The following is a 15,494-nucleotide window of genomic DNA, read 5'->3' as shown; positions in this document are numbered from 1 at the left end:
GGTGCACCAAATGCCCAACATGAATACCAAGCCACAGATAGAAAAGCTAGGGAGGGCTTGTCAAATTTTCTCCACAATAACGAAACATATTGCATAAAAATGCAAAAATAACAAAGGCTGATCCAAGTTACAAAAAATTGATTTACCTTCCATTAATTGTAATTTTCCATTCCAGCCAATAGTGAAAAGGTTCCATACTTAAGCGCATTGCGCTCATGTTCTGCCAAAATGCGAATTCTAGCTTCAAACAAGGACGAATTGCGCTCATGTTCAGCAATGCACTAGAGAGAGAGAGAGAGAGAGCTGTTTTTATTAAATATGATGTCCGGATAATTTGTACTGAACGTACTAATACTATCTGAAGCAAAGAGGAAATGTTCTTTTGGAGGGACTCAAAGCAAAAAATAAGGAAATTTTGGGTTGGACACTCCTGGAAGTAGTGGCAAAATTCCTTCCAGGCAAGAACCGAGCCACATGTGGGCATGTGTGGGCAGTGACCTACACAGTTCCACAAATTTTATTTATTTTCACATTTGGTGGCATCCAACAAGTTGTTTGTTTATACACTAATGACCTTAATTATTGGCCTGTTGCATCTTAATCATTTTATTATGTCTAAGAGTTTTTGAAATGAATGTAAATCTTAGCCAAAAAAATCTCCGCTCCGCCCCCTGTTTCCAGGACACCTCCACGACCTCAAAACAACTTGCACCAAGCTTCAACTGGTGATCATAAAAGTTCAGCCAATCTGTTACAAAAATACATGAGCACAGCTCCTTGTTGCCTGGATATTATGCTAGTCGAGCCTACGTTTTAGAAGCTGGGACGGTCTTTTCTTGAACTGATCCGTCCCTTCTTTGATTTCGTTACAACTCTTCACTCGTGAACCAGAGCTCGAGACAGAGCTTGTGCTTATCTTGTCTGATGGCCATTCTTGATAATAGTGTCTCAGCCCTCTGTTTGCCATCTCTAATATCCAAGCAACGGGTGCGTGTGCGCCAGAGGGCGTGCACATGGCATGTGATACTGTGCTGCCATATCAGACGAAGCAGAGAAGGCCGGTTGGCAGCCATGTCTACTGTCATAAAAAGTTAAAACTAATGAAGACCCATCTTTGGAAAAAAGAGAAAAAGAAGAAGAAGGAGGAGAAAAGAGGAGGATAGATGAGAAAAGAGGAGATGGCAAATGACCAGAAGATATAGCAGTTTCTTACTTTCTAGACCGGTGGCAGTCAACAAAATATAAAAGAAAAGGAACAGTTTTGGACTTTGGAGCACGCAAAATGTATCTGCAAACCAGACATGTTGATCTGCACTGCCTCTTTCCTTATTTTCCTTTCGGCATGATGAGAACAGGTGTGACAGCAGGCTCTGGGCTTTTCTTTCACATCACTGAGCTCACAACTTTTGCATTTTTGTTGAGATTATACATGCAGGATTACTGAGTTGGAAGTGAAAATATTCTATTAAAAAGCATGCATTATTCCAAATCCCCACATGCTGCGACTTACATGAGAGGGAACGAGCCGCTGCAGGAGACAAATCCTTTGACTTTGACCCAAGTAAAATAAGGCACAGAACCCAACACAATTTTAAAGCGAAGCATTCCTGCACTGCACCCACCAGCAGAGAGAGGGAGGTATATTAAATTGGCATGTTCTTTTCACTCAGAACCGTCTGAGACAGTATCTTCAGGCACGTAAAAGATGTCACAAGCAGGGATAAATTAATATTAAACTGGCATGTTTTTGAATAGTTAGAACTAATGGGGACAATATCTTGAGACAGATGAAAAGCACATAGATATTCCACACCTGTCTTGAGCATTACGTTTGCAGCATATCTGACAATAAGAATTCATGGATGACCTTTCTCTACTACCATTCTACCATATTCCATGGAGCATTAAGGTTATTACTACCTTCCAGAGAAAATTGGGGTGGAAGGGAGGGGGGTGTAGATACTGGACGTGACATCTATGTCCCGGGCCCACAAAAGATGCTTCGTGAAATTGGTGCATTTTAAAGGTTATGTCATTGGTAATCCAGCTTGACCAATTCAGATAAAAGAAAGTACTTCAGATAAGTTCTACAATGGCAGGCGAAATTAATCTGCCAATTAAGGCTCTGTTGCACTTCTGACCGTCATGAGTTACTGATATGACAGTAAGCTCCTAAAATAGAGGGTAATGTATATGAACTTTAGTAAAATTTGCACCAAGGCCGTTCTGTTTTTACTCTTTATGACTGATAGCTAGAATATGAGCAAGAGCTGTGAAGAAAAGGACACTTAAAGCTTCAATATTCAAATCCCAAAGTCAATATTAGATCCTAGTATAGGCAATCTCTAAGATCATGAAGGAAGATAAACATAAGGAGACAAGATCTAACAGAGTAACTAAGTGTTAGACAAATTTATTGATCTAACTGCAGAGGTAGATAACTGTTGGGAAAAAGTTTCAGCAGGAAAACAAAGAGGTCGCCTTCTGGAATGTGGTTGCATAAGATCCTGGAGATTGCAGAGAAACCATATCCTCTCCTGCAACCAACCATTTTTGACAACAAAAACGCAAGCAACAAGCATCCATTTCCTTCTCTTTTCTGCCAACACCTAATTCATATCGCTCTCAGTAATCAGTATATCAGAAGCTCAACTCTCTGCAGTGGCCCATATTGCATGCAGCCCCCTTTTTTCCGTCTCTGAATGGGAAATAGCAGAATGTAGTCGGTTACTTAAGGCCATCTTTTTCCCTTACTTCCTTCTGCAGAAATCTACAAACAAGAACAGCAACAGAATACTAAAGGCATGATTTTTCAATTCAGATAAGCCAACAGCAATTAGTATCACAGCGAAAAGACTTACTGGGTTTCCAGGAGTTGGGTATTTCATGTGACCAAATCCCTCCTGAAATGCAGGTTGTTTCTGCAAGGCCCAAGTTAAGCACGATGGATTTAGTTAGTCAGAACACAAAAAAAACTATGAATTTGCTCCGCATTATCCGTTGGTGGTAAGAAACATATCAGAAAGAATATGAGAATCAAAAGCAAAGATAACTTTAGAGAAGACCTTGAAAGATGTGGTCGAGAAGCCCTGTGAGAAGTCCAAAAAATTCTCCATGCTTCGACCATCTCCAGGAGAAACACTGTCCTGTTTTTAACATATAAAACATAAAAAAGGTAACCAAGAATACCAAAGTAACATACATTATATTCTGTGTGCGTGCGTGTGCACGCGCGTCAGAGAGTACCTTGCTTACGAGATGAGAGCTGGCAGTATCATCGGAAGAAGAAGGATTGTGTTCACTATCTTGAACTCTCCTTCTTTTACTGGAAGTATGAAGACACGACCCATTAGCAGCAGCAGCAGGACCGTTCTGTTCGCCGGCACGGCAGTTTTGAGTCGGCACGTCCTCAGATTGCAGCTGTGGAGGTCCGGAAGAGGCATCAGAAACCATGGAAAGATCCTCCTCCTCACATTCACCATCTTGAATCTCACAAGGGGGTGGCGCAGGTGCCCTCACAGAGTGCTCCAGGTACATGGTCCATCCGGATTCACATCCGCTGCTGCACCCTGCAGTTTCTTGGTTCATGCCCAACATTCTTCCAAAGTAATTTTTCCCTTCTGGTTCTGTAGACAAACGAAGTGAAGCAATGTACAGAGAGAGAGAGAGAGAGAGAGAGAGACCTTCAGTTTAGAACAAAAAGGCTACGAACAGATGACATGCCCTACAGTAACATTCATTTTCCCACGTTTCATTGCGCAAGTGCTCCAGAGAGAGAAAAAAGAAAAAAGACAAAACGGAGTAGGATTTGCATCTCTTTCTATCTCGCAATGGAAGGCAAGTGAGAGAGAAAGGGGAGATGGCACTAGAATGCACTCACATGCAATACAGCAAAGCAATGTGTACCTCTACACAAAACCAGGCACCCCGCAGTTATTGCTCGTGAAAAAAATTGTTTCTTTTTCTTTCTTTAAGAAACCAAAGAAGGATCAATGTTCATTTCCCCTGACGCCAACCTAAGAAAAAAAAACTTTCCTCTTTCAATTTCTCACAAGATATTCGATGTTCTTACCGAAAACTGATATTTGAAATCATTTGGTCGTTTTCTCATGAGATTCCTGACCTTCTGCCTATTCTTATGTCAACAGAACTAAGATGGAGTTAGACAGACCTTTATCAAATTATGCCAAGAGAAATGCACCCAAAATGTCCAAAGGAAACACAGTTAGTTCAACTTGGGAGCGTTCAAATACATTCTCCTAGCCAAGTAAATACTGCTTTTGTTGGCTTTCTTTTGAAATGCTTAGGTTCTTCTTGTCTGCAAGAGTGCACCTAATTGGCCTCATGACAAGTGAAAGTGAACTCGTGAGTTCTGAAATATTTTACCTCATTTTGTTTTATCTTTCAGAATTTTCGGTCCTAGTTTATACGATTTTCTCTGCTTAAGCTGAGGATGTGCCTAAGCATCCTCTGGGACACATCGAAAGAAATGCCAAGTGTGGAGAAAAGGGGAGTGGATAGGAGCGGGACAGACATTAATAAAAGGACATCATGGCTGCATGTGCTTCCCCTCTCTGAGATTTCTGAATGACCTGATTCAACCCATAGGGAGGACCCCAAAAAATGAATGAAAATTGAATTGATCTGTCTTTTTTCTTCTCTTCTTTTTTCTAACTTCTAATTTCTGGCTGCGGATGGCAATTTGTACCACTTTCTCAGTTAAGTATATAAGATATTATATATATTATAGTACATCTGGTTATACTTCAGATGAGCTTATTATACACATAGCTTAGTTTCTTATGAATGCCACTTTCATGTGCAAAAAATCTAAAATACTGGTCATGCTTTTTTCACAGAAATAAAAGTTTATAAGTTAAAAATAAACCATTTGAAGCTTGAACATTCTTGGTTTATAAAATCTCCTGTACGCTGAGCATTTGTCAATTATGGAGAAAAACTAATGCAGGTTCACCGCATGTATGCCCTGTGGTGCACCTAATAGTGCAGTCTGGTTTGATCTAGATTTGGATTTCACCAGGGCCCGGGGCTAAAATTTTCACGCAACTGTTGAACAGTTAAGATATTCCCGATCATGAAGTTGTTTGCTTCTTGTATTGCCTTTTTCCTTCCTCAATAACGAAAAACCACTCTCGGAGTCGGGAGGAAGACCTGTTACAGTGGTTTGACCTCCGGCGTCGTTTCTACGTATCACATCTCCAATGGCATACTTGTATGGAATCTATGAACACTTTCATAGACTCAGGCAACTGATAGCTAAGCGGGTGGACAGAGGTTTGTATCTCCTGTTCATGTCAACCGTTAGAAAAATGATATATTCAAGAACTTTGATAATTTCTGAAAGGTAACAAATTGCTTCAGTAGATTTTCTTTACAGAACAGGTTTGCTTTTTGTCATTAGTGGGAGTGTGGGACTTATACAGGCACAAGCTCTCATGCATGTATATTATTACCATACAGTAAGAAGAAAAACAGGACAGAGCTCGTAACATTTGTAGGTTTAGTCCCGTAAATTGCGAGAGATCTTTATAAAGAAGCTTGAGATAGACCAGAAAAAAAAAACATAGCGCCGGACATAATAAATTGATGATCAATATCCGAAAGGAAAACTCCCTGCTAATGGCTGTGAAGAATTCCACTCTGATTAGACCAGAGAATAGAATCTGTGCCGTATGCATGCATCGCCTGTTGAACTAAAGTTCCATAGTTGGAGCTAGAGTATATCACGTGGAATAGAAGACATTCCAACTACTTGAATATTATTTAGTGGATCATTTGACTTCTCGGCGAATTACCGAAAGTGTGGTCTGAAATAGTCTCTTCTGTTTACGTTTTTCAGATTTCAATTTCAAATTTTCATTTTTTTAGCCCAAACAACGAGCAACCAAAGTGAAAATTTGGCTGCCGCTGGATAGAAGTTGGAACTAATAAATTGCGAGTTGCTTTTGGAATTATATTCAGCATCTGTCTGCAAGTTCCTTTTTCCCAGTGAAACTATCGATTCTTGCTTGAGGAACGCAGGTGATTCTCTTTGTTCTTTCCGGGATTGAGGAGACCAAACTCCTTTAACCATTTGTTAATTTTTCCTTCTCTGGGAATTTGGTTGCTATCCCCGATTTCAATCTTCCATTGTATTGCCAACTATACTTCACTTCTCTTGGAGTTCTCATGTTCTAGGAATTGACGTAGGCCTATATCTTTAAACTGACATTTTCTCATAACTCTAATCTTGCAACTGCAAAAAGTAGTCCTCACTTTTCATGAAGTATGTCGTGCAGACAGGGTTGATCTGTTCTTGGAACTGTTCAAAGTAAGGATCTGCAACAGGAGATGCTTATGATAGAGAATTGTAGAATCGAGTTCTGTTAGGCATGACAATGGATCAGATTCAAATAAGATATACTATTAACCATATCCACTTTTTGGATATTCACATGTCTGGATTCAAGTATGAAAGAAGAAAACCCATATTTAAATCCGAATCCCAAATCCAATATCACAATCTGAATCCGAATATAAATTTTGAATTAAATCTGGCCAATTTTCAAAATGTAAGGGTGTTGGATATACGGTTTTTGTTTAAAACTAACTCTGATCCGACTTTAAGTCCGATCATATATTTATATATATACAAATCCGAATTTGGATCCGATCAGATATTATTTCTTATATGTGAAGCCGGTCCAATTTCTTAATCAGATATTCAATTTTTTTCCTATCCTATTTTTTTCAGAACGGGTCGGTCGAATATATGATTCAAGTTGTATATATTGACATCCCTAAATTTTTTCCTCTTTCTTTAGTATATCTTGTAAAGTAAACTTCCTACTTGATTGAATAGATTATCAGCAGCGTAGCTGAGACTGGTTTGCTCATGTTATTTGATCTGGCTTTCTAGTCATCGGAAGTGTTAATTGACGACCTATTCTTTCAAGTACTCAAATAACTTCTTCCAGGCGAAAAAGAAAATGACCAATCATACAATGATAGATCGTCATCCTACGTCCATAACATTTATTTGGGGCCAAGAGATCCAAGGAGATCTAAGGCTCAATGTGAATCATATAATGATAGATCGTCAGCCGTAACATCAGCAAGAATAGATGATTCCAAAAGTCTTCTACTGACCTCGTCCCTCCCAACAGCAAAAAGCCTCTGCACCACAACCCCATTCATCCAAAGCATCATCGCACAGGCCTTAAGACTCCGCAAAAGTCTTTGGAGGCCACCTCAACATTGTGGTGTTTAATAGTTCCAACTGAACAGGTACCAAATGCAGATGATCTCCTCAAAGATCAAACTCTAATTGGTGTTTGGGCGCTATTTTTGATCGATCGATGGCCTCCACAAAGGGTAGGACCACCCTTTTAGGAGGAAACAAATTAAGAGCAGCAACAGTTATTTTGACCACCCATCAGGCCTCACCGCATATTGTTAAAAGGGATCTAGCAATGGAACCAAGGACGAATGCTCACCTTTAAACCATGTGTCATTCCTGCTAAGAATTTAACAGGATTTACCTGCACATTACTAATTTACTGAATTAGGTGTAACTATCCTGCAGATGGGTTCACATTAACCACCGGTAACCCCGGGTCAATAACCTCCTTCAGTTTCCAAAAGAAAAAGGATCTCAAAAGCCGCAGCAGATATTGCTTTGCTATAGAAAACTGTCTTCGTCTGGAAAATCTCTCAACTCATTACCATACAAAATTCAACACCAAGATGGTCGTGCTTTTGGACTTTTTTGGTGTGATCTACAGTATTCGTTACTGGAGATCAGCCATCAAATTTTCAGAAACCGACCTTAATGTGCTAAAATCAATGGCAGAAGTTCAATCCTTATAGGAAGACATGCTTTCTTCACGTCAAAGTCTTATTATTTATAGATCGTTTTTACTCATCCAGACTCTCAAATCGAGTCCAAACAAATTGAACTGTAAAATCGACTAGATTTATTTTTATGACGTTTGAAATTTCATCGGCTGAACTCATAGTGAAAATTTATGTGAAACGAAAAGTTACTGCCTCGAAAGACAACATTTGTGGGAACATTACAAATTCTAACATGAATGAAAATGACCAACGTATGAAACGAAACCTCTGGAGAAGGGGGTAAGGGACAAGACAACAGTAAAGATTCCATGCTTCTGTCCCGAAGCCTTAGAACTGGGTTTTGTCTCCTCTGCTTCCCTGAAGAAAGTAAATTACTAGGGAGAAAATGAGTTCAATGGAAGATCAAATTGACAAAGTGATAAAAAAAAATCATCTAGATTGAACGAGCCTTGACCTGATACATCTTTCTTAGATTTCTTCCTGTAGTCACCTAAAAATAGTTTCCAAAGAATGGCGTATCCTTAGCTTTACGGCAATGGTACATGCACTGGTGGGATTTTAATTTGAGTTGTGACATCTCGTCGACCTGGCGTTATGTGATCTTTCCCTGCGAAAGAAGGCGAACTTTAGCCTTCCTTGCACACTAGCAAAAGTGAGGGAAAGCAAAGAGAAGGAAATACAGAGTGATATCCACTGGAGCTAATGAAGCAACATTGAGCAATGGTCTTTCCAATTTGAGAATAAAGCCAGTGGAGTTAGGAAGACGAGAATTTGAGAAGATTACTTCATTTCCGCACTTAAATCATTAAATGATTATGACCGGCTTTGCAGTCATAAAGATCGGTTCATAAAGTTGGAATAGCGGAAGAGAAAAAAAGAATGGCTCGAATTAAATATTAAGGACAAATAGAGACTGTCTAGACCTTTGGATTTCAGAAGCTTAGGAGCTCAACTCATGGCTGGAAGAAAGCCATTTAAGGTTAGCTTCTCCATTAGCTCCATTGAATTTCAGTATCTTGCACATAAAAGAAGAGTGGCTGAAACTATTGTAGTTTTGCTGATCAGACCAACATATTGCTTCTTTTGGAAGTAGCCTGGAAAAGCATGTGATTGGAAGAAAGCCATTGGAAGATTGGCTTCTCCATTTACTCTGCATGGTTGTTAATTAGAAATGAGCATTTGGCCTAATACCAAATCTTTTGGGTTGTCAAGCTGTGCTGCGCAGCTGGAGTGATCTCTCTCTCTCTCTCTCTCTCTCTCTGTGGAAGAGAGTGTGTGTGTGTATCACACGCAAATTTGCAACAGATGAGTGCGAAGGCCTACTGAATTATAAGGTCAGTCACATCTTAATAATGGTATGTCACTATTTCATAATATTGAGCTGGTGCCCCCAGCGTCCCAAATGCAGAGGAAATAATTGGGCATCTCTATTTGGGGATGTGATTTCTTATAAATGTTGGTTTGCATGAGTGGCCCCATTCCTGAACCATAAAGTTTCAATCCAAAGAGGAAGAGTAAGTACTAAGAAAAAAAATGGAAAAACGGAGCAATGCTTCTGCTATAGTTCTCATAGTCATAGACCAGATGAATGACCTACAAAGATCTCCTGGTTCGGCCCATGGGCTCCCTTTGAGTATCTACAACTTATGATATAGTGGGACAAGCGGATTGTTAGAAATGCAAGCATATCTTCCAAGAAGTATATCACGGTACTGAAATCTCAGGTTTGTCCGACATTTCCATGTTACGGCGATCGAACTGCCGCAAAAAACCTGCTCTGATCTTTATCTGAATCTAACACAGGACACGAGAACACGGTGTTCTCTGCGACGGTAAAACACTCCGTTCTAAGAACTCCTTTTCTGGGCACAGTGTTCAGGAACACTTTCGCAGGAAACCAAATGGACGAGAAATACACCCGTACCGGCACCAGCGTTTGATTAAACTATTGCAAATCCTGGTAAACTATCACTTCGAGAGTTCGGTTTTCTTGCACCAAGCATTGGCATGGATGCTTCCGTGTCTCATCGAAAGGTTTGAAACTCTTGTCTTTCTTGTTTGTATTGGCTACCAACTCCTACTTAACGTTCTCGTTTGACTCATGGAATGATGAGACCTCAACGTGTTAAGCGTTTAAAGAACGACCCCAAAAAGGTTAGTCGCACAGTGGTGCTGCACGCCTTGAGTTGAATTTCCTCAAACATCAATTCCAAAGTTTATTCAGTTCCTTCAGAGATGTCTCAGATTTGGAGAGCTGAAGTGTTCATGATTGCTTCTCCTTTTATCTTCTTCTTCAACTTCAGTCGATGGGCAGTTTGTGGCAGAATAGCTTTAAACTTCTACACTGAAACAGAACATGGACCCCAGTATGAATGCTTCCCATGTGAATAGCTTTTAATCTGACTGTCAATTTATTCTCATCACTGTGTTTTAACTCTCTCTCGACCAAATATGCAGTTCGTATTGTCGGGTGGCTTAAATAAGAGGCGATTGCTCCCAACTGAAACTTTCCCTCAGCTTCACCCACAAAAAGATACAATCTAGTCTCGCTGAGCTGGTCATAGCATACGTGCATCTCTTCTTAGATCGATTAGAGGAAGGAAGAAATTTAATTACTTCTGTGAATGGCTTTGGAAGAGTAAAATGCAACTTTAGAGGTCGCCGACAGGGTAGATCGGAGACAGTAAAATGCAATGGTCGAGGCCAGATTAAAATCGACTCCAGTAGAATATGAAATGACAAAATCATCAATCTAGAACCAAACCATTTGCAAAACGAGTGAAGGACAAAATTTTGTAACTACTTCTTCTAGTCGTTACCATAGGCAAACAGGCGACTGCTGGAATCATTTTAGCTCGCGACCTTTTTTCTTCAAGTGGCTGACTAAGAAGACGGACAGTGGCTTGGCTCGAGGGAAGTGGATGGTAGGACTTTTTGGAGGAAAATTCTCCTCCTTTTAAACGTAACACACAAGTATAGATCTTTCCTCGTCAAAGAAAATGTGCCCAACTGTGGGTCCATTAAGTCAATTAAAACTTGAAACATGCATCTGACTCCTTATTTCTTCAAGATACATGACCCATTATTTCTCCAAGATACATGATGACCGAACTAAGGCATATGGCCAACGATCTACTTTCCTGGCAACACTTCATCTCTTGCACGTTGATGTCATGGGTATTCTTCGAACTCGCTGACTGCCTACCGGCCCTCACCAAGGTTTAATCACATCCACCCGATGATTGTATCGGCTGTGATTGGCCAGAGGACCAGTTGGCCGGAGAATTTCACCTATCATACACATATTTCTTAGTGCAAGTCTTTGATTCATCTCAACGGAGAATTAAACTCCCCGAAGGAACATTTCTTGGAATCGGTTTCATCTCACATGACCGCTACAGGAAAGGCCTTTTCTTTTCTCTTTCTTTCTCTTCACTTGCATGAAAAGAAACCAATCACATGCAACTGGACGTAAGCCCGGGCCTACAAAAGATCTAGTTAACGCCTTTGGGGGGGAACAAAACCAGGCCCATCCCTCTGCCTTCTCAGGCCTTAGGCAGGGGACCCTACATTAGAAAGTGAGAGAGAGACCAGCAGGCTTTTTTCCCATGGACCCATGCCTACTGAAAGCCGTCGGTCAATCAAACATCAGATCTCCCTTCCACCTCTTCTAATTTAACTGTTTTTCTTAGGACGAAAGAATCACAACTAGAAAAAGCATGCAATAAATCATTCATCTTCACATTGAAATTGATTCTTCAAAAACCTGAACTTTCACGCTTTTTGTACTCCATCACCAACTATTTTACTGTTCCCCGAGATCTCTCCCTTCCTGCAATCACTTCACGCTCCAATCAGTGTCGGCAAAAGGCCCAGAAACGCCGTTGAACTCATTCCAGGAAAAGAAAAAAAAGCTTATTTTAATCGGCTCCGTTCTTTGTCCTCTATTACCAACAACATTAATAATCCATGAAGTATAACAGCAAACCTGCATATATATTCCTATATACATGATGATGACGACAAAGGTCATTCTTCTTGGTGCTTTAATCACAACCCGGTTTCCTAACAATCTATGGGGAAGTATAAGGTAAAAGAGTTAAAAAAGGAAGATTGGTTTACTAGGCCGAACCGGAGCGATTGGCCGGAAAGTCGAACGGCGCCGGGAAAACAGTCTCCGTGTCAAGAAGATCCTTCCGGTAGAACCCGTAATTTTTCAGCACCTGGTTGTCGGCGAAGTTGAGAACCCTCACCATTCCTTTGTAGCAGTTTTCTCCAGAGTACATCTTGTTGTGATCGCCGCTGCAGGGCTGGCAGCCCGTGAAGTGAGTAATGAACGGCCTCCTGAGGCTGTTCGGGCCGTAGCCCTCTTCCCGGAGGTGGGCTTCCCTCTTGGGCCAGTACAACTCCGACGTCTTCTCGGCGTGCCGCCTCCTCAGTGCGGCGTCGGCCCTCTCCATCTCCTCATACTTCTTGCTGACGTCCTCCAACTTCCCGACGATCTCGATCCAGTAGCTCTCGAAGTAGAAGCTGTTCTCCAGGAAGATTTTGTCTCCCCATTTCTCCTTCTCCTTCAAAAGGAGGTAAACCAGGCCGGACTGGTCGTCGGCGTTCTTGAACATCCGGTCCGCGAGAACCGACGTCTGTATGCGGCCCCATTCAGCGTAGTCGGGGGTCTGCGGCCCCATGCTCGCCCAAACCTCCATGAAATCCATCGACCACTGGCAGTTCCTCATCAGGAAGACTCCGGCGTTGAGCCCCACCCAGCTTCGGTTCTCGTACACCATGTTCTCCCAGCCGTGGACGATCAGGTTCCTGCCGACGTACCTCTCCAGCGGAAGCGTAAACTCCATGTCCGTAATGGCCGCGTCGGAGTCGACCCACCAGACCCACTCCGTCTCAGGGTGCGAGATCATAACGGATTTGACCGCCGGCAGCTTCGCCCAGAAAGTGTGCATCTTGGGTTGAAGCAGAACGTTGTTGTAGAAAATGTCGTAGCCGTGCAGGCGGCAGTAGTCGGCCTTGTTCTTGAAGAAGCGGAGGAGGAGGTGGTCGCCGGTGGGGTTCTTACAAGCGGTCGGCTGCGATCCGGTGACAAGGATGATTTTCCGGGGAGTGATCCACGGGTGGGACGCCATCCATTCCGACCTCTTTCTGTCCCAATCCTTCATTGGGACGCCGATGGTGTAGTCCAAAGAAGGGTCGTCGTAGAAGGTGGAGCCGGGAGAGTCGGAGGGGAAGGGGGAAGGCTTATGTTGGTGAGTGGGGAGAGAGTCAGCCCGTAAATAAGAAGATGAAGAAGAAGAAGAGAGGTTTATGATGGCGGGGTTGAGAGAGTTGCAGACGGTCCAGAGAGCCCAGACAAAGAGGAGGGCGGCCATGGCGCCGCCGGTGAAGACGGAGCAATCGCTGAGGAAGCAAGAGCAGAGGGAACTGGACTGGCGAGAGTGGGATTTCGGGGAGGCGGTATGCTTCGCCATGGCTGGTGGTGGGTCTGAAGGCGAGGAGGGGAGCATCCTCTTCTCTTTTGAAGGGGGTGGGGAGGGGAAGAGCCGAAGAGGAAAGACAGGTGGGAGGATGAGCTGAAGACAGAAGTTTTCGGCGTCTGTCTATTTTCTTTTAATGAGGGCCGAGAGAAAGAAAGAAAGAGTGAGAAGCGAAGCGAAGTGCGAATCGAAAGTGTAAACGATAAAATATAATCCATGGATTCCAGAGGTAGCAGACATAAGACAGAAGGAAAGGAAGGTGAAAAGTGTGGGAGAGAGGAGCAGTGGGTCCTCGAGTTGGGGGATGAGATTGGGGAGTGAAACGCGGCCGGGCAGAGAAGTGTCATTTTGGTCTTCGCCAGAGATGGACATGTGTAGAGCAGAGAAGGGCGTCGGTGAAATCAAAGGAGCCAAAAGCCATTAAAAGCGAGAACTGTTACTAATACCGGTGCAGATCGGCTTTCACGAGATACAAACGCTGGTAATAGGCGTTTTTTAAAATTCGGCTGCCACCATGAGTCTGAATCGACCTGTATCGGCCATTAAAATCTAACTAAACAATAATCTAAATGTTTAAGTTAATCTTCTGATATCCATCCCGGTCGATGCAGATCGCCGATAAACGCGGAGCTTTGAAAGTTTTCCGGCGTAAATATGGAGACACATATTTACCGGACTGAAAGATAAAAAGGATAGAACTATGCTTTAAATGGGGCCGTAAATGAAAAGAAAGCGGAGTCCGCTGCTGGCTTATTTCATGGGCCTACCCTGCTGCCTTTGGTGTAAGATGACGACAATAGGGATCACGCTTAGCAGAAATTCCCGTTCGGAGCACGTCCTTTTCGTCATTGAATTTTCAATTTCTTTTGCAAAACTAAGAAAACCTGCTGAAAATTTTTGTTCTTGTTGAGAACTAAGAAAACCCGTTGAAATTAAAAGTTTTAATCTTCAAATAACTAAAGAATAGAAGAGGGCAGCCATTTTCTCATGGAATTTTGTCAAGTTTTTTTGTTTTAGGAAGTTGATTTCATGGAAAATCTTCGTTGATTTCATGGAAAATCTTCTGATAGCATCGCCTTGAGACATTGAAAGTAGATTTAGTATCATAAGAGGACAGGAAAAGATGGAGGATTTAGCTCCCAGTCGAGTGATAAGATGAAATACTCATAAGATGAAATACTCATCCTCAACATCCAAGTTTTTACCATGTTTTTAAAAAAACACACAAAAAAAGTTATCAGATTCCTAGTAGCTAGGATCTATCTTTTAAGTTCTTTCCTTCCAAGCTTCATGACTCCAAACCTCCTGCTCGGATGGTGCATATTATGGCTACAATCCATCAAAATATTTGCAGATGCTTTATCCTAAATACAACTCATTTGAATTAAAAAAAATCGGATACCTGATCATCATCTGATTTCTTATTTATCAAACTCGCATTGGATTCAGAGCAAACATTTAAAAAATTGGATCTGTTTTGAATAAGAGTGACATCTGATCTAATTGCAGTATCTACGTATAAAAAGCAAGTTTTAATGATTTTTTTTCTGTTTTCGACATGGTATTAGGATGTATGTTTTAGGTCCGACTTCAACTCCTATACAATATGACATTTGCGAGACGTTAGCACCAATTTGGATCATATTTTAGTGACCGCGGTTTATATTCAAATACAGCAGGATTCTCCATGCTCAATATAGAAATTGTTCAAAAAATCAAGTTTTAGCAATACTTAATTTTTACAAAATGACTTTTTTGGAGGTGCCATCCAAATACTACCACTCTTTTGGGTCTAAGTCTGCTAATTGAGAAACGTTCGCCTGCATCATGCACACTGCCCAAGTTTGGCCATAATATAACACATTTATAATTTATTCTTTTATGCATAAGCTGGAGTTAAACAGATCATGCTAATAGAGATGCATCCACTGTGTTGAACTCCACCTTCTTTAACCTGAAGTTATTTAATCCAACACACTTATTTTTTGCAAAGTATGACTTAATTTGGTGAAATTATTGCTGAAAATATCATTAGTTCTTAATTTGGTCCCATGCTGCAGACCCAAGAATAGAGAGGAATGGTTTGAGCTTAAAAATGTTCTAGACATATTCCATCCGAGTTTGAGTAAAATCTCCACTCAATCCCTCATC

At 41.5% G+C, this 15,494-nt stretch overlaps 2 protein-coding genes across 3 annotated transcripts; both read right to left on the bottom strand.

The window, feature by feature from the left end:
* Positions 1-2,273: 2,273 nt before the first annotated feature.
* LOC116251224 (protein SOB FIVE-LIKE 5-like) lies at positions 2,274-3,923 on the bottom strand. 2 transcript variants are annotated; one of them, XM_031625368.2, is made up of 5 exons: positions 3,684-3,923; positions 3,247-3,569; positions 3,066-3,146; positions 2,862-2,921; positions 2,274-2,770 (listed from the first exon to the last, which is right to left on the bottom strand). In XM_031625368.2, the coding sequence occupies exons 2-5, from the start codon at positions 3,535-3,537 to the stop codon at positions 2,732-2,734; spliced, it is 471 nt and encodes a 156-aa protein (XP_031481228.1). In that variant the 5' UTR covers positions 3,538-3,569; positions 3,684-3,923; the 3' UTR covers positions 2,274-2,731. The 2 variants fall into 2 exon arrangements, with proteins under 2 accessions (XP_031481228.1, XP_031481226.1); XM_031625366.2 differs by having other exon boundaries at positions 3,247-3,917.
* Positions 3,924-11,827: 7,904 nt separating this feature from the next.
* On the bottom strand, positions 11,828-13,660 carry LOC116251502 (putative glycosyltransferase 7). Its single transcript, XM_031625819.2, has one exon. The coding sequence runs from the start codon at positions 13,371-13,373 to the stop codon at positions 11,979-11,981; it is 1,395 nt and encodes a 464-aa protein (XP_031481679.1). The 5' UTR covers positions 13,374-13,660; the 3' UTR covers positions 11,828-11,978.
* Positions 13,661-15,494: the final 1,834 nt, after the last annotated feature.

Source organism: Nymphaea colorata, chromosome 3 (assembly GCF_008831285.2).
Source record: "Nymphaea colorata isolate Beijing-Zhang1983 chromosome 3, ASM883128v2, whole genome shotgun sequence".
Taxonomy (NCBI): domain Eukaryota; kingdom Viridiplantae; phylum Streptophyta; class Magnoliopsida; order Nymphaeales; family Nymphaeaceae; genus Nymphaea; species Nymphaea colorata.
Note: the sequence above shows the minus strand (reverse complement) of the source record. Positions and strands in the feature narration are given on the sequence as shown.